Source organism: Anopheles arabiensis, chromosome 2 (assembly GCF_016920715.1).
Source record: "Anopheles arabiensis isolate DONGOLA chromosome 2, AaraD3, whole genome shotgun sequence".
NCBI lineage: Eukaryota > Metazoa > Arthropoda > Insecta > Diptera > Culicidae > Anopheles > Anopheles arabiensis.
In genome coordinates, this window is record NC_053517.1 from 51,891,787 (window position 1) to 51,909,925 (window position 18,139).

Sequence of the window (18,139 nt, forward strand, 5' to 3'; positions counted from 1 at the left end):
AACTTTTAGCACGAATGAATATCGAAAGCATCGAGAATAGCAGCAATAATGGTACGGACTAATGGTAATAATAATCATAAAACAGACTATCAAGCGCACACCAACAAAAAGGTGTACCACCCTTCCGCCTCCCCCCACAACCACGGCACACGAACGACAGACAACTTCCCACCTCTCGGCTGTTGTCCTGGATCGATCTCTCGGATCAACCGGGAACGATGATGATGAACCGGCGGGAGCCTAACCGCCTAACCGGCCCAAGGCCCACCACGCGCGGCCACCGCGCGTTCATCGAAAGAATGAACTCGCGACGCCACCGGGTCGACGTTCGCTCGCTCGCTCGCTCACTCTCTTTCGATGGCAAAACAGATAGCAAAACGAAGCCGGGGAGAAGCTTTTTAAAAAACATGGAAATCATAATAAGCCAATGCTGGTCTGTTTGTGTGTGCGTGTATATTGATGCAGTGATGGGGAAAGGGGGGAGGGAAGAGGGGGTGGTTGCGTTGGGCGGTTGGGGAGGAATATTTTAATGTTTTTTCGTTGTTGAATGTTGTTTTACTTGCTTGCTTGCTGCTGCTGCTGCTGCTTTGCTGCTGTTGTTGGCTTTGCGTTTGGCAAGAAGTGCTGCGTTGTTTCGCCATTTGTTGTATGTTTGTAGTGTTTTAGTAGGTAGCACGGAAAAACCGAACGGTAGAATACGGTTTTCGAAAGCGACAAAAACACACACACACTTAAAAAAAGGTTAAATACAGATAGCGCACAGAAAAAAGGAGCAAAAAAACAAGACGAAACAACAAACTACTACAAAACATGAAAATCGAGGCCACGTGGAAAAACAACAAGCTCCTCTCTGTGTTGCAAACGAAAAACGAATCATAATAATGTGATGGCACAGAAACCCGGAGCACACAAGCGACTAACTCGACAGAAAAAAATGGGGAAGACGACAGGAAGGGGTCGGAGGGAGTTGGGTAGTACATCTCTCATGGGCGGCGGGGGGCGCCTTCGCCACCCGTTCCGAACTCCGGGCCTCAGATGCCGCATCGAATTTCCTCGTCCATTTCCACGCGCGAGCGCCGCCGCATCCATTTCGCACGCAATTCTTCGGCGTATGAGAAATGATGAAATATTGCTCATTTTTATTATGCACGGAAATTCGAGACATTGACTGCGCTGTGCTGAGGATCCAGTGGTTCTGGTTTGGGGGGTTATTTTCCATTTGACTTTTCCTCCGTCATCTCGTACTGTCGTACAGCGAAGGGGCATGTTGCCAATATGATGGTGATCTTAGCTTTTTGTTTTTGCTAAATTATATTTACCTTCTTTCTTTTGAGCTTCAATTTTCCCGACTTTTCTGTTCGAAATTGGTCGACTTGCGATGAAATTGGATGAAATATTTTATTATAGTTATTATTATTTTTTTAATTTCGGATGCCTTACCAGGATCATAAAATGAACTGTTTTTAGGATGCTTCAATGATTATATGACATTTTTACGATGTTTTTGCTCGAGGCACAAAACAAATGCTTTAATTATTTTGTAATATTTCGAGGTATTTTCTCACAAAAATAAAACAAAATATCCCTTTTGATATACATAATAACTTGAATATTTTACATTTAATTTTTCATTGGGGTGGTATACTTTGGCGACCGCTGGTAAAATAGATGATTTTTTGAGGGTCTTAAGATATTATACTTTTTTTTACTTTTAATTACTTTATTGGGTAATTTTGGATCATTAATAAAATCAATTTGTCTCCCTGCGTATCCGATTAATGTCCTATCGCCATTAGTAGCGGCAGTTTTTTATTTAAATAAATGTTTGGAAAATGTAAAATTGGCTGTTCTAAAAAAATCAGACTCTAAAGCGCAAAACTAAAAACTACAAAAGCCTTGCATCGTAGTTTTTTAGCTGTAAGATGAAGGAAATACGGCTACGAAAGGTGTTAAAAACAACGCAAAGAACGTTTGCAAAACTTATGTCCACCTACTCTGAAAACAAGTTCAGAAATTCGAGACAAACCCGTTTGATATTTTCAGTATGGAGCCAGTGCGTTGAGGTACGTGTCTGGATCTGTTTTCGTCCCGGAACTTTGAAATGGATTGCCCCATGAACGCGGGGAAAGCCTTCTTCAAAGATGGTATACAGCAGCAGTTTTCTTCCGAAGGGGAAATTCCCATTTTGGAGGGAATTTCGATGTTTTTTTTAATGATTTTTGTTGTTCTTGTAAAATATAATGCGTCATGATTAAATTTGTATTATCCTGCAAATTGAAAAACAATGATATGAAATTGAGAATTGTAGAAAACTGTATTGGAAAAACTCTCGTTCTTTCCAACATAAGCTATTCGAACGGCAAATTGATCGTTCCTCTGAATAATCAGTCGGAATTTTCTGCAGCTGCAATGTCTGAAAAGCTGTAAAAGCTTGTAAATCATCGTTTTAAAGTAGGATTTGCGTATTTTTGAAATTTGCGTGTGGTGACTCCCTTTATCGTCTTTAGCCATTATGTCTGACGGTATGGTGAGACAGGGTGAAATATACAGCGAAATGAACAAATTGAATGAGCTTGAGCATTACTTCTAATAACTTCAAAATCAAGCATTTCGTTAACTTTCATTAATTTTCATTATTTCTATCAATTTGTGACTGCTCCGCTTAAAAAGAAACTCATTGTGAATGATTAACGAAAGCGGATGTTGCATCTCCCTCAATCCTTTGGCTTTACCTGTCAAATAGTTTATTTCGCTGTATATTTCACCCTGTCTGGCTGGTCGTACGGTGAATAATAAACATCATCATACAAAGCCCAAACTACACTCTTGTCTTGATGGTTATAAACCTCCCCGGTTAGGTCGTACATTTTGTTAGGGAGTTTGATATTTTATTTGCAAAAAATGATTGTCAAATGTTCTGCTTTTTTGCAAATAATAGTTGGTTTTGTGTAGTTACTTAAAAATTGATTTCGAAAATTAATTTACATAAATGTAATTGGCAATAAATATACCAAATGACAGGTTATCATCACAAAATGTACAACCAAAACCGAATTAAACATTTTCAACCTGCCTAGGTGGTACAAATATAATTTTTAAATTTCACATTAGATATGTTAAAACATCTTATTTTTTAAATACCATTTGAAAAAAAAACATGTTTGACAACAAGCTGTTTTATATTAATTAGCTGAACGTACCCTGGTAGGTAGGAAATTAAAGAAATAAAAGTTAAATCAAACACATAATCAAACATTTGAAGTCAAAAATGTGTTTAAATATCAGTGAACTGGATGCAAATACAAATATGCCATCTTCTTGACATGATACTCGTCACACAAAAGTGAATTCAATAATTACTTGACTGACCTTTTCAAGCAACAGGCTAATACCATGCCGTTTGTTATTATTTTTGAAGCACAACAAACATGTTTGTAACGGGGAAGTTACATATCTTTTCAATAACATTGCGTTTGTGTTTTGCTGAACTTAAATTTTTATAATAAGATCATTCCGATTGTAAACTCTTTTTTTGTCTTAATTATGTGTGTTAGTGTGGGTAAATGTGTGTGTGTGTGTATGATCATGGAGTTCTTTTTGTTTTATTTGATTTTGTTTGTCAGAGTATCTTTTGTTGCGATTCAAGTGGTTTAAAATGGTGATTGGTGTAAAGTTGTGGGGCAGGGTTTTTTGTTGTTGTTGAAGGTTTTTTTTTAATGCAAAACTGGAAACAATACAATAAAAACATACAATAAATTGGCATTCCACATGGTGCACATGGAAGTGATGGGGAGGTCGGCAAAAACAGAGAAAGAAGATTTGTGTGTAAGAGAGAACGAGAGGCAATGTAGCACAGTAATAAAATGCGATTGTGTTGGATTTAACGTTTGCAGAGGAGTAAAGCGCAAACAGCACAGACACACATTTATGTGATACTGCCTGTACAAAATATAAGTACAAAACTACGCACCGAACGAAGAAACATAACGCCATGAAATAGCGCAAATAACGAGCAGTAAAAGGAAAAAGCAAAATTAGGATCAGGGGCAGGGAAAGGGGAAAGAAAGAAAATGCAAATCAACATACCAGTCGCAATGCAACATCATCTCCATATAGTGGTCGATGTGGAAGCGGGCAAGCTGTGTGTGTGCCTGTAGTCACTTCTTGAAGCTGTGTAAGGTTAATAGTTGCTGCTAGCTCGCTCTGCTGGTCTAGAATATCTTGTTTTGCCCATCGGGGTTTGTCAACGTTGAATACATACATCTTTTAACAGAGCTTCTCAATGCTTGAAGAATCTCGCTTAGAAGCGATAGAGAATTAGACCAGAACACATCACATTCTAGAATGCCCAATCGTATGCCAATACAATGAACCCCTTGGGGCAATTTAAATCCTGTTCATTTCGTTTGAAAACCCCTGATTGGTTGCAAACTTCCAGCAAGTAGCCACAATTGGACGTGACTTAGCATTTTGCATCAGTAATCGTAGTATGCGCTGCTAACGACGTCAGAGTCGTTCGGAGGTTGGTTGGTTGGCCGGGTCGGGTGCGATGGTAAAACTGCGCAAGAAAAGCTGCAACTTTTTACCAACCCGTGTGTCCCCCCATCGGGACTGGTTTTGTGTGTAGTTGGGTTCTATCATAATTGTTTTCAATTCCTCTCTTCAGTGTAGTTATGGTAAATAACTATCTTTCTTTTTGTTCCATGTTGGGTGTGTTGGGGGGGGAGGGGGAATACCCTGCGCCAGGGCATCGAAGCAAATGGCCTGAGAATTGAAAAATATACCCGAGACCACCACCAGACGTTGTGCAATGCCTGCGAGCCAAAGCATGTTTCTGTAGAAAGATTGCGTCGACCACCAATGGTCGGGGTTTTTGTGGTAGTAAAATAATACACGGTTATTATTTCTTTTTAAACTCACTTCACGGAATATGTAGGCCTAGCAGTGAACACATCATGCTGTTCGGAAAAGGGTTAAGAAAATGAAAAATTACTTACATTTAAAAGTGTGTGCGAAAGAAACAGAAAAAAAAACATTCTTGAAACCGCTAATGAGTTAAAAGTAAAGAACAAAGTTCCAAAACAAAACAACAAGCATAGTTTATCTGTTCCATAAAACTTTTACGCTCCTTTACAATACAGCGTGTTTTGGTGCAGCGTGTGGCGGAATTTACGATTTCAACGGAAATTTAAACACGTTTGCTTACACCAAAACACACCAAACACCAAATGTGCTAAAGCAACGAATGAAAAGGCCATCGGAGAATGGCACATTTATGTTTCAAACTTAATACTATTGACCTTGTATCATGCGGCATGTGATATGTTATGCAAATTTAACTCGGAATTGACGTCACTATCTTACAAAAGTCTCTCTCTCTCTCTCCTTCTCCTTTCGAACCTAATTTAGATAGAAATGCACTTTTTTATTGGGTTGTTTTGCAGTTTTTTCTGTAGAGACGGTCAAAACCCCGTGACTCAAGCGTGGATAGTAGAAAGCTATTTATTAATTTCATCATTTCCAATTCACCAATTCACTAATATATTGCTATGATTTTTGTTGTTTACGTTTTTTTTGTACAATTTATGGATAGAATCTTTAAACTAACTTAATTAAATAATTAAATAAACCCAAACACAACCCGAAATACATGGCTCAAGTATACGTCCAGGAACGGGATTGGATGAAAGGGTAGAGTTGTGATCACAGCCTTTTAGATCATAATAGTTACTAACCGGGATATTCAACATAAGCAGATCTTAATTAAAGAACAGGATTTGATCTTCAATCGAAAATAATCTAGAACAGAAAGCCAATTATCACCAATTGGAACAGAAACAGATACAAAATGGATACAACATCAACGATCCCAAACTACACCTGTGAATCGGAGTTGCAAGAATAGCTCCCATATATATGCATTAAGCACAAATTAACTAGTTTTGTAAAGCTGTGTAACTCAACATCAACTGTACACGGTTACAATCTTTAATATGGACTGCGCCACAGGGCTGCTGTTGGTTGCATGATCAAACGAACAGAGACTTCTCACACAACCTCAACACACACATACACACACCTCCTGTCTAATTCTCACATTAAACGCTTACCGTTCCTCTTAACGCATATACTAAGTTACAGGGTTTTCCAAGCCAGTTTCGAATGTAAACATTGTTATTCACGCATCCAAGATGTTTTTGAACAATTGTCAAATGATTTATTTGTTTCAAAATGAAATTTCAGTTTGAACCAAGGTGGATTAAAAATATCAGGTGGTGGATATAAGGGCCTTTGGGGGGGGGGGGGGGCGGCATAGTTGAGGTACTTTACGTCATTTTAAAACCGTCAACTAATGGTTTCCGCACACAAAGCATAGCAAATAGAACAGATTTCTTTATTACTACGTGCATTTTTGTGTGTCTATTGATTTTATAAAAAAAAGAGAAATATTAACAAAAGATTTGATGATTTGTTTATACACGTAAAATCATGTGAGTAAGAGTTTTAATGTCACTTAAATTGTCCATGGGGCTCGTTGATAATGAGGAATTAATATGAAAATTGAAAAAAAAAATGATTTCTTAGTTTTTATCTTCAAAAATGTCGAAATCACAATGAATTATAGAATAAATTCACGGAATAACATGAAACAACACACTTAAATCATTGTTATAATGTTAAATACGAACTCTCAAAGCCCAAAATATATTTTTAAAGAATATTCAATCGAAAAAATGGGGTAGATAAATTATATGAACAAATTAAATAAATGTAAACAAAGTTTGAATCCTGGGGACCTTGCGTCAAGTGACGAATTGTCAAAATGCTCTTGATTCCACCACCTGATATTTTTAAATCCACCTTGTTTTCAACACATGATTTTCAACACCATAACATAGAACTGTCAAACTCAATCCAGCTTGAGTCGTGTTAAAAATCATGTTGAAGAAATTAAAAATTAATATGATGGATATGAAATGCCAGATCCATTTGGAACAGCATTTGGCATGCGGTGAATAACAATTTCTACATTCGAAACTGTCTTGGAAAACCCTGTATTACAAAATGCTGTATGGGCGTACAATATTGCTCTTTTTATTGATTTTTGTCATTGCTCCCACCTCTTACCGCCAGCGTACAAAACCGTTTGGCCGTTGAAAAATGTATATGTGTGTTTGTCCTTTGTTTTTTAGCTGTAAAAATAAACTACAATACACAAACATTTTTAGAAAAAAAAAACATCAATACATCGATCGAACGATGGGGGTCGACGAGGACGCCAATATGCCAAATATGTTCTATAAAGCAACGATAAAAAAAGAAAACCACATGCGCGCTTTGTCTGTCCGGGGTCGATTAAAAATGTTATTACATACACCACCAGCTTCAACACAAATACCTCCATTTCCTGCGATGATCGATGGGTGTGTGTGTGTGTGTGGTGTTGTGAAGAAAAAGATTTAAAAGATTGTATTGCATTGTACCTCCTCATCTGTGTGCCGTTCTTCCACATCATGTGACTCTTTTTTTCGCACATTTTATGTATTATACAGTACAGTAAGACGGATATCTATACATTGCTCCTCGGCAGCCCTATACAGAAAAAAACACAGAAAAAGACATGTGAAACGTAAAACGAACGTTCGATGCTCGGTTTACGTTTGCACAATTAGTGTAATTAGATGAGCCACACGGGAAAATAATACAGCAAAACTGCACAGAAACAACAACAGTAGCAGCAACAACAACAGCCATCCCCACCGTGGTTGCATTCATTCCATTCATTTGCATTGGTTAGAGCGCAACATAATAATAATAATAATAATAAAAATGCGGTACGAGGAGTCAGGGGGTGGGGGGAGGGGTGGTTTTGCAACACAGCAGGAAGAAACATAAAGTTAGTCAACCGTGTGTGTGTGTTTGTATGCGTATGCTCTGAAGTAATACCGTTTCCTTTTCGAACACGATGATGATGATGGTACATGATACACGTTGCAGCAGTTTTCCGTCGAGCGGCGGTTTTCCGAGAGTTACAGATAGAGATGTATTAAATTCTTGTTACGCACTCTCGCAGGGGGGGGGGGGGTTAGCACGCAAACACACAGTACCACGGAGGTGAGGTGTACCGGCAGGGCGAGTGCGAGTGTGCAGGAAAAGGGCAGGTTTGATTTAAAATCGATATGTCAATATTTAAATAAAGAATTCATCGTTACGCAATCGCGCAAGCCAACCGACCAATCGTCCGACCGACCGCCAGACAGAACTGGCTTGATATGTTCGAACCATATATCCCTTCTTCTTCTTCTTCAGCTCATTGCCAACAGGTTAACACACTTATCACGGCAGCACCATGCGATGGCATAATTTTTAATGTGTGACGAGTCGTTTTCAAAAACTCAAACACACACAAACACAGTCACACAACCACACAAACCCTAAAAAAATTGTGGTACACTTTTTGCCCGTCCCTTTTGTATTGTTATTGTTCCCACATCCATCACTGGCAGTGTCGCTGATAGACGACCCCGAAAGGCAAGTTAAGCGCTCACTCCCAAACGGCAACGGCAGCGCCCGGGATGGATTCCCTTATCTTTTGGGTCGGGGGGAATGAAAACCTTCCAATATCGTCGCATCGTTGTCGTTGTTGTCGCCTTCGTCTCAGTTTCCTACACCACCGTCATGTTCTGGCTGAAAGTAGTAGTAGGCCTAGCTCGATTCTGAATTGACAATCTGTAAAAGGCGAACACTCCAAATTTATCGCCCCGCTGTTTTTTTTTTTCTTTGGTTGGCACACCCGGACGCTACCCTGCGGTTGGTAGACCCCTCAGCTTATGTGTGTGTGGTGTGGTGTATGTACACTGTTTTACTCTGTGGTGTGGTGTTTGGTAACCATTTTTATCTCTATGCAAACGAATTGAAAAATTCCACAATTGTGGTGAGAACATAAAACCGCGGCAGAATGAGACAGCCGACACATTTCTTATAATATATCGTTTTCTTCTTTTTCTTCTTCTTCTTCTTTCATGCTCGCTGCTCTCTTCGCGGGTTGAACCTCCAAACGTTGCTGGCTCACGTGACCGAACACGAATGATCCCCGCCGGCATGATGATGGTGGCGATGTTGCGCGCAACGGTGGAACTGCAGCTAAGCGTACGCGATGATCATGATGCAAACATATGCGCCAACTGCATCCTCAGCATTGAGGCCTTCTTCAAGTACAAAGCCCAGTGCGTGCAGAACGATCGCTTGCTGCGCAAGAAGCGGGTCAGCTTCTTCGCTGAGCTCGGGCTGGCGGCCGATTCAGGTGACGGGATCGTCGGGGCGAACGATCTTTCGTACCAGTCGACGGCGGCGGCGGCGGCACCGGAGCTGTCTAGCAAGCGGCGCCGATTGTCACGCAATGGAGACGGCGGAGAGCTAGGCAATGAGGATGAGGAGGACGACGACGAGCTATCGACGGACCGTAAACGACACCGAACCGGGGGCCTTCCGGATGACGATGATGATGACAGCAGTGGGAGTATAAAGAAGCCCTACAATGGTGACGCTCACGGGGAAGGTGCGGGAAAGGTGGAGAACGATGGTGAGGAAGCTGACCTGGGACCGTATCAAATTAAGCAGGAAGCTATCGATCCGGACCGAGACGGGGAGGAGGAAAACCGCAATCAGCAGCAACAGCATCTCGAGGATGAAGACGACGATGAGGAAGAGTACTTCAATCCGAACCAATTCCTCGCCCAGGAGACACAAATCGACGAAGAGGACGAGATCGGCGAGGATGCAGACAATGACGTCAGTTCCGATGGCGATGGGCAGCAGTTTGTCGTTGCGAATGGTGCCGAGAGTGGTGATGGTGGCGGTGCTGGTGGGTTGGCGACTGGACAACACCAGCCGCCCCAGCTGTTCGAGCGTGGCTGGAAGACGACGGAATTCTCCCCGCAGCCCGGTTCGTCCGGACTGAAAACGCTCAAAATAACCGACTACTCCAATGTTACGGGGAAGCGCGGACGTCCGCAGCGCTTCGTTACGGAGATGCTATCGATGGCGGCGGCAGCGGCAGCGGCCGCATCCGGTGGAGGTGGTGGTGGTGGTGGTGGTGGTGTTGGTGGTAACACCTTTTTGCCGTACCATCCCGGAGACGCAATGTACCAGCAGTGGCAACGGCTGAAAGGGTTGGCCAATGCGCGACTGCAGGCCGACGGACGGGTGCCACTGGCGCTCGCAAACCCTCCGCATGGCCGCACGACAACGCGCGTTCTCGGCGGTGTGATCGAACCCACGAAAAAGGTGCAAAAGTTTCTGGACGATGGACTGCGGGAGTTAATCTACAATGCCGGTGCGCCAAACCCGCACTTCGCTCGGGTATGTAGACGGTACCGGGAGGAGTGGAAAGCTGCCCCAGCTTGTAAGAACGCTTTCATTATCGTTTAATTTCGTTTCGTTTTAGGACGGAGGCTCGACGGATTTCAAGGTCGTGAAGGCACGCTTCAACTCGTACAACATCATCTTCGACGACAATCGGTTCCTGCGGCGCAACAAATCCGTCAGCGGGCTGCCCAAGTGGTACTGGGCGTGCAGCGTTACCGGCTGTCCGGTGAAGATATGCAGCTACACCGGGCGACTGTTCCGCACGAACGAGCTGTCCCATACCCACCCGCCGACGGAACCGGACGCGGACAGCAAGTACGAAACGATACAGCCCGACCCGGTCGAGGCGGAACAGTTGCAGCGCCAGCTGCTGCATCAGCAACAGCAACAGCACGCAATGCAGCAGCAACGGCTCGTGCGACAGCAGCAGCAGCAGCAACTCCTGCGTCAACGTCAGGTGGAACTTGCGCAGCGCCGTGTTGCGGCAGCGGCAGCGCTGATGGCGGCGGCGGCTGCCAACTCGTCCCGCAACGATTCCACCGAGCTGGAGCGCTCGATGCACGGGCTGGATAGCAGCAATAGCAACAGCAGCAGCAGCCACAACAACAACGGCTGCATGGCCGAACAGAACGATCCACGTAGAAACTACGAGCTGCGAATGGCGGACGATGGTTCGGAGCTGCTGTTGTACGCTGGACACACCCATGGACTGATTATGACGCGCAAGGATGGCGTGCGGGTGTACCGGTGCACGAGCATTGTCGGTGGCGAGGAGCAGGCGTCGGGCGAGGCAGGCCGTCCGTGTACGGATACCGTGTTCCTGCACTCGAACGGCTGCATCGCCAAGGTGTGCAAGGAGGAAAACGTGGACTACGGCATGGAGTTCCCGGTGGACGGAGGCGCTGCTGATCGGTACAGGACGGCGGGTGGAAGTGTAGCGGAAGGCGGCGAGGAGGACAAGCGTCGCCGGCCGCAGAAGATTATCGTGTACGAGGGCTACCGGTACAAGTACTGCCATGCACGGCCCGAGGGCAGCTTCTACTGGCGCTGCGTGCTGCGCCACGATAAGGACTGCCTGGCGTCGATACAGACCAAGCGCAACCTCGAGTTTCTCAACGTGAACGATCAACCGCACAACCACGAACCGCCGGATCCGTCAGAACCGCACGAGAACGCGATGCTGTGCGAGATTCGACTGCCAGCCAAGGGTGAAGCGACGGAAGGGTCGACCGATTTCAAGCTGGTCAAGAGTGGCCAGAAGCGAGAGTTCCTCATCTACAAGGGCTATCGGTATTACTTCCAGTACGAGTCGAAGAACGGGCGACGGTCGTACCGGTGCACGATGTTTAAAAACTGTCCCGCCGGAGCGTTTCTGCTGCCGAACAGTACGATCCAGGAGGCGAAGAACTTTATCCACACGCACCCACCGGTGGAGGATATGGACAAGTACATCACCAAGGACAGCTTGATAACGAGCCCGATCAAGCTGCCGGACGGTGGGACCGAGGGTGGAAAGCGGGGCGTTGAGTCAGGAGGCCACGGTGACACGGCCGCAATAGAGCCGTTGAGCAAAGACCCAGAGGTAGCGCGCCGGAACGGGTACCGCATCATCAAGAACTACAAGAACAAGGAGATCATGATCTACCTCGGGTGGCGTTACTTCGAGGACTACAAAAAGAAGAGCGGCGGCCAGGTGTGGCGCTGCTCGTCGCATCGTCTGTGCCGCGGCTCGGTGCACCTCTTCCCGGACGGGTCAATCAATTTTGCCAAGCTGGTCGATCACAACCACTCGCCACCGAAGAAGATCATCAGCCACTCGTCGATCGATGGGGGCGAGTACACGAAAGCCATGCTGGATGTGTCCTCCTCCCTCGACTACTCGCTTGGGAACGGGGCCGACGGGACGGGCGACTCGATGCTGCTGACCGGTGGTGGAACGTACCACCGTTACATCACGCACCAGGGTCATCGGTTCCGGTTCGCGACCCGCAAACGCGAAGGCACCATCTATTGGCGGTGCGCAATGCGCCTCGAAACCAAGTGCCCGGTGTCGTTCCACACGAAGGAGGACACGTACGAGCTGGTCAGTACGCGAAACCACGAGCACAACCATCCCATACCGACCGTGTGGCCGGAGGTGGCCGGCGGACAGATTGACGACGAGCTGCCCCAGGTACGGATGCCAGCCGAGCAAGTGGGCACGACGGATTTCATCCTGACCAAGAACTCCAAGGGCCGTGATCTGGTGCTTTACCGCAACGGGCGTTTCTATTTGGACTACTCGCGCAAGGATGGCAGGATTGTGTTTCGCTGCTCGGCCGTGTCCGGATGCCGGGCGACTGTGCTGCTGCTGCCCAACAAGACGCTACAGGTGCCGGAAGACTTTAGCCACAATCATCCCACCGCGGACGGTTGGGAGGCGGGAGAGGCCCCATCGCTAGACGCCAAATCGGTCGGACAGTTAATGACGGAACCGATCGAGCTAAAGTCCGACGATGATGAGGAAGAAGGCGCAACGCACACCGATCTGATCGCAGACCGGGGGGCGAGAGTGTCGGGCGGCGCCGGACCGGAATCGATGCTGCCAAAAATCATCCTTTACGATGGGTTTCAATTCCGCTTCATATCGCGCCATCCCACGGAGCAGAGTGCGTTCTTCCGATGCTTTAACTTTGATGCAAAGAAAAACCAGTGCCACGCCTCGCTCTACACCGACCTGAACGGCGTCGTGATCCAATCGAATCAGCAGCCGCACAATCACGACCAGAGCGACTACCTAATGGGGCCGGATAAATACCATCCCCGTTCGCTACAGCATCGGCCCGATCAGTCAGCCTTATTAATAACTGCACCGCCTACTGGGGACGAGCTGCGCGGAACACGTGATTACAAGATCGTAAAAAATTGGAAAAATCGTGACGTGCTCGTGTTTCAAAACTGCCGCTACTTCCTGCACTACGTCCGCAAGGATGGGCGCAAGGTGTGGCGCTGTTCCGCGATCCGTAGCTGCCACGCGGCCGTCTATCTAAACGCCGACGGGACGGTCGATCAGTTCCGCGGGCAGCATGTGCACGAGATACGGCCGGAAGGGGAGCCGCGACGGCGCCGTCGCAGGAAAAAGTCCGAACTGGTGCCGTTTTCTTACGGTGTCGGTGTCGGGCCCGGCGTTGGCGCCAGTATCTTCGCTAACGGGATGCTTGCCAATGCTGCCGAGCTGATGGCGCGCAATATGAATGGTGCGTCGATGCTAAATGGCGGTGCGATCGGTGGCATCACCCCACACGGCGGCGCCCTTGTCGCAAACGGATCGATGAACGGTGGCCACAATGGGACGAACGAGTGGATCGATTACAGTGACTACGCTATGCAGATGAGCGGTTCGCCGAATGACACAGCCAGCAGTGCAGCAGCGCGTGGCAATGAAGAAACCCATTCCCTCTGGGATCAGCACCATCCTGAGGCTGGTGGTGGTGGGCGTGGTACAAATGGAGGGGAAGGATTTGATCTTAGCTACCATTCGGTGTTTGGCAGCCAGGAAAACTTCAACACGTACGCCGTCCATGCGCTCGCCCAGCATCACCTGCAGCAGCAGCAGCAGCAGCGATCGGCCGCCAGCTTGCAGCAGCAAATACAGCACCATCAGCAGCTGCTGCTGAACGGTGCCGGTGGACAGTTGCAGTTGCATCGACGGCACAATGGCGCACCGCAGCCGCCGGACAGCAGCGATGCAGAAGAGTGCGAACTGTCCGGCGATGCCAGCGGTGACGAAATTCCCCTGATCGACATCACGCCAGAGGTAAAGATAGAGGGGGACGACGAGCAATGATCGTGCCGCTAGATCAGGCGATCGGTAGTAAAGACGACACTTTGTTCCTTTTTCAACGGTTGCGACTTTCAATGTTCGAAAAATCTTCAGTTAGAGCACAGTCGCTAACAAGTTTTGAAACAAAACAACAGTTAACGCTACGACACGTATACGCACATAGATAGGGGAGGAAAAGAGGTTCCGTTTCCTCGTTTGGATTGCAGAAGAAGAAGGTGAGAAGGGAAGGATAAGGGAAAGCGGGACACTCGAGCTCGGTTCTAGAATATTACTTCACAAACTCGGCCATTTGTTGTATTTTGAAATTAATTATAACTGAAATTATCTTTCATTCCTTGTGCGAAACCAGTCAAAATTAGTTCTTACGTGTTTAGGGTGAGGATGTGCCGTCTTCTTGGAAGATGCTGATGTTATTAGTATATTGAAAAAGATAGGAGAACATATAGTAGAGACGAAAACAAAAGGAACAGGTACAGAGATGAGCTTGGATGTTGGAACTTGTGACGTTATTTTATCTATTTACATTCGGTTAAAGTTAAAAGAGAAAGAGTTAAAGGCCTCTGGGATGGCGGAGCGAGATGATGAGTAAAATAGGCAGACGACGTTAATATCGCTGTTTGTATGCTTATAATATTCAAATGTACTGCTCCCCCATCTCTCTGCACGCTTATCGGTGTGTGTGTGTATCGTTGGGCCACAAACAGGCACGGAAAACAGACGATCATCGCTCCGCCCAGACACGCGTTAATGAAGCCTAGACACACGCAAAAGGAAGGAGGTACAGAAAGAGGTGCTGCTAGCCATGATCGATTTCTAGCACCGTTCAAGGCTTTCAGCATATTGGTGTCTCGCGCGACCCCCTAAAACCTGTTTGATTTTGATGCTGCGGTTAAAAAACAAAACCCAAACACAACCCGTGCCCGTGCGGCGGCCCACTGTTTATGAGCCGTCGTCTGTGTTTTCGTCGTCTGGCCCCGGTCTAGCATAAATTATAGCGTCGCGTCATCTTAGACGCGATTGGTATAGGTTTTTAGCGAATCAAAACAATTCCCACTAGACTGAAGCCGGAACTTTGGCTGGAAAGCACCCGACCGAGGGGGTTGTTTTGCAGGACCGTTCTAATTATTTTTTTTTTAAATTTTGTATTTATGTAAGCGTAGAATAGGAATAGAACTAAATTTAGCAATGCTATCCCGAAGGAAGGTTATAGAAAAGTTTCAAACTATTTGAATGTTTGCGTTGCGAGAAGGTAAATGAAATTTACATATAATATGTTATTATGTATTATGTTATGGAATATAAAATATGAAAAGACACAATAATTCCAATTTGGGAAAAAACAGCAAACAGTAAGACATTGTTAATAATTAATTCGCCCATTCGATGCCGAGAGAACGGATGAAAACACTAGCAAAAAACATGTTTAGAATTAAAACAAACTTGTATATAGTAGTAAAACATAAAAGCGCAAAGCAAACGAACAAGAACAAGAACAGGAACAAAACAAATGTTATTAATTATATGCACATGGATGGATAGAGAGGATCCGCCATTATTGTTTCGCTAGAAATGTTTTAATTCCACCATTGTTACTAAAGTAAGCCTTTTTTTTGGTTCAATTTGTCGCGTGAATACTGAGTGGCAAAAGCTCTACCACGAACAAATAAATGTATGTTCCTTTTGTATTTCACACACACACACACCACAACTTGAATGAGAAATGGTTAGAAAATGAGGCTATCAACACACGTTAATTGAGGGGGGGAGGGGGGGAGAAAGTAGTTGAGGTATTAAAAATTTACTGTAAGAGTACTGTTTTCTTCCAGAAACAACAAAAAAAATCCTTTTTTTTTTATTTAGTAGAATTTCCCCAGTTGAAGAAAAAAAAGCAAAGTTGTGTTAGTCCGAACAACACAACCACGGCACAGCAACATTTGAATGTGTTTGTGCTTATTGTTTGTTGTTTTTATTGTTTTTAGGTTTAAATTTTGTACATGATAGACCCGATTTTCCATACACACACGGAGAGCAGAAGCACACAGTGGTAAAGCGCATGCCTCGTGTATAGAGAGTAAAGCAGTTAGAAAGCGTTACATCATTTAGTAAGTAGTAGTAGTAGTAGTAGTAGTAGTAGTAGTAGTTTAATGGAAAGAGGTATAGCAAAACTATATTATTAGATGCATAAACACACACACACGTACACACACCAGTACCGAGGAGATGGAAAATTACACCCCACTTTTGCAAAATCACTATGAGACGTAGCGTAGTACGTACAACTCACTCTTCCATTAACTTCAAGTAGTAGTTCGCCCAAACATACTCCAATGGTGCGCGTATAGGCGCCACATGAACCTGTATACTCAACAACAACAACAACAACTCACTCAACTCGTAACCGCGCGCACTGATAAACTATGGCACCGTTGGGTAAAGCCTCTTCTCTCAACACACGGCACTTGAAACGCAATAGTACACAGAAACAGAATATACATTCGATAGGAAACGGATGGATTTTGTTGTTGAACAAATACACACCAACATAACAGTATAGAAATAGATATATATCAAGCGATAGAAACCTCATCAGTGGAGACAAAATGACAGAAACAATAGTAGTAAATGAAATTGAATACACCAATACGAAGGAACTCCTCGTGCTCGATTGAATTATGTGTTGCAATGAGATTGTGGAAGGATAATAAACACTTCTAACCATAACACAGCACTATGAAAACGGTAAAGCACCGGTGTTCCAGTTCGGAAGGAAGGTAGTGTCCTCGAAAGGGGGAAATAACAATAATAAAAAAAAACAGACCCGCCCGGTATTATGGATGAGAAATCCAATCACACAGTTAGGCAAACATTGAATGAGAGCCAGAAAAGTACTAAATAAAGGGTATTTATTTAAAAAGATTGTCTTGTTTGTTCGATTGATGCAAGAAAGAAAATGAGTTAAATGTGTTAAAACATGCGAAAGATGGCTCTGTTTTCAATTCGCTGCGCCTTATGCCGAACTGGGGATCGCGGTCGAACACCTTCTTGCTGGGGCATGAGTCCGGCATCCTCATGACACGCCCCAGCCATCGTATCCTACCAGCCTTCGCCACCGTCAGGATGCTCGGTTCGCCGTACAGCTCAGCAAGCTCGTGGTTCCTTGCTTTTCCTCCAAGCTCCATGCTCGAACACACCGCCAAAGTTGGTCCGGAGGATGCGACGCTCAAACACACCCAGAGCGTTTGAAACGCTCTGCACGGGTGGTCCAAGGCTCGTGTCCACCGGGACCACCGGGTGAATCAATGTGCGATATATTTGACATTTCGTGAGAGAGCTCGTAAGTCTTCTAGATTTCAGCAGTCGGAGAAGTCCATAATATTTCCCGATTCCCTGTACAAATCGTCTCCGGATTTCGCTGCTGATGTTGTTGTCCGAAGTAACGATCGTCCCGAGATAGCAAAACTCCTTTACTACCTCGAGATTGTCGCCGTCAACTAATACACTGCTTTCCAGATGGTCTGAGTCTCCGGCAAGCAGTTACTTCGTCTTCGTGGGGTACTTCGACGCCTCACACACCTTCGCTGATATCCTACCGATGATGTCGATGTCATCCGCGAAGCCAAGAAATTGGAGATACTAGTAGAGGATCGTGCCACGGATGTCGTTGTCTAGCCCCGCGCCTCGAATGACACCTTCCAGGGCGATGTTAAAGAGCAAACAGGAGAGTCTGTCACCTTGCCTCAGACTCCTGTGAGATTCGAACGATTCCGACATCAAGTTTAATACTCTCACCATACACTGCACCCCATTCATGGTGGGCTCTACCAGCCGGATCCCAGGGAAATGGTACCGCTGCATGATGCTCCATAGCTCATTCCGGTCTATGGTGTCGTAGGCCATCTTGAAGTCGATGAACAGGTGGTGCGTAGGGATCTGGCAATCTCTGGGCAC

The 18,139-nt window shown here is 45.4% G+C and overlaps 1 protein-coding gene across 2 annotated transcripts in view; it reads left to right on the plus strand.

Moving 5' to 3' along the window:
- LOC120903403 overlaps positions 1-17,105 on the plus strand; it is a 29,752-nt gene extending 12,647 nt beyond the window's left edge. The window contains exons 1-3 of one of the 2 annotated variants that reach the window (XM_040312826.1): positions 8,555-8,935; positions 9,145-10,362; positions 10,448-17,105. In XM_040312826.1, coding sequence (XP_040168760.1) covers positions 8,852-8,935; positions 9,145-10,362; positions 10,448-14,194 — 5,049 coding nt within the window. In that variant the 5' untranslated portion in view covers positions 8,555-8,851 and the 3' untranslated portion in view covers positions 14,195-17,105. Of the gene's footprint in view, positions 1-8,554; positions 8,936-9,144; positions 10,363-10,447 lie in introns of those variants that run through there. The other variant, XM_040312823.1, reaches the window with a different exon arrangement.
- The last annotated feature ends 1,034 nt before the right edge of the window (positions 17,106-18,139 follow it).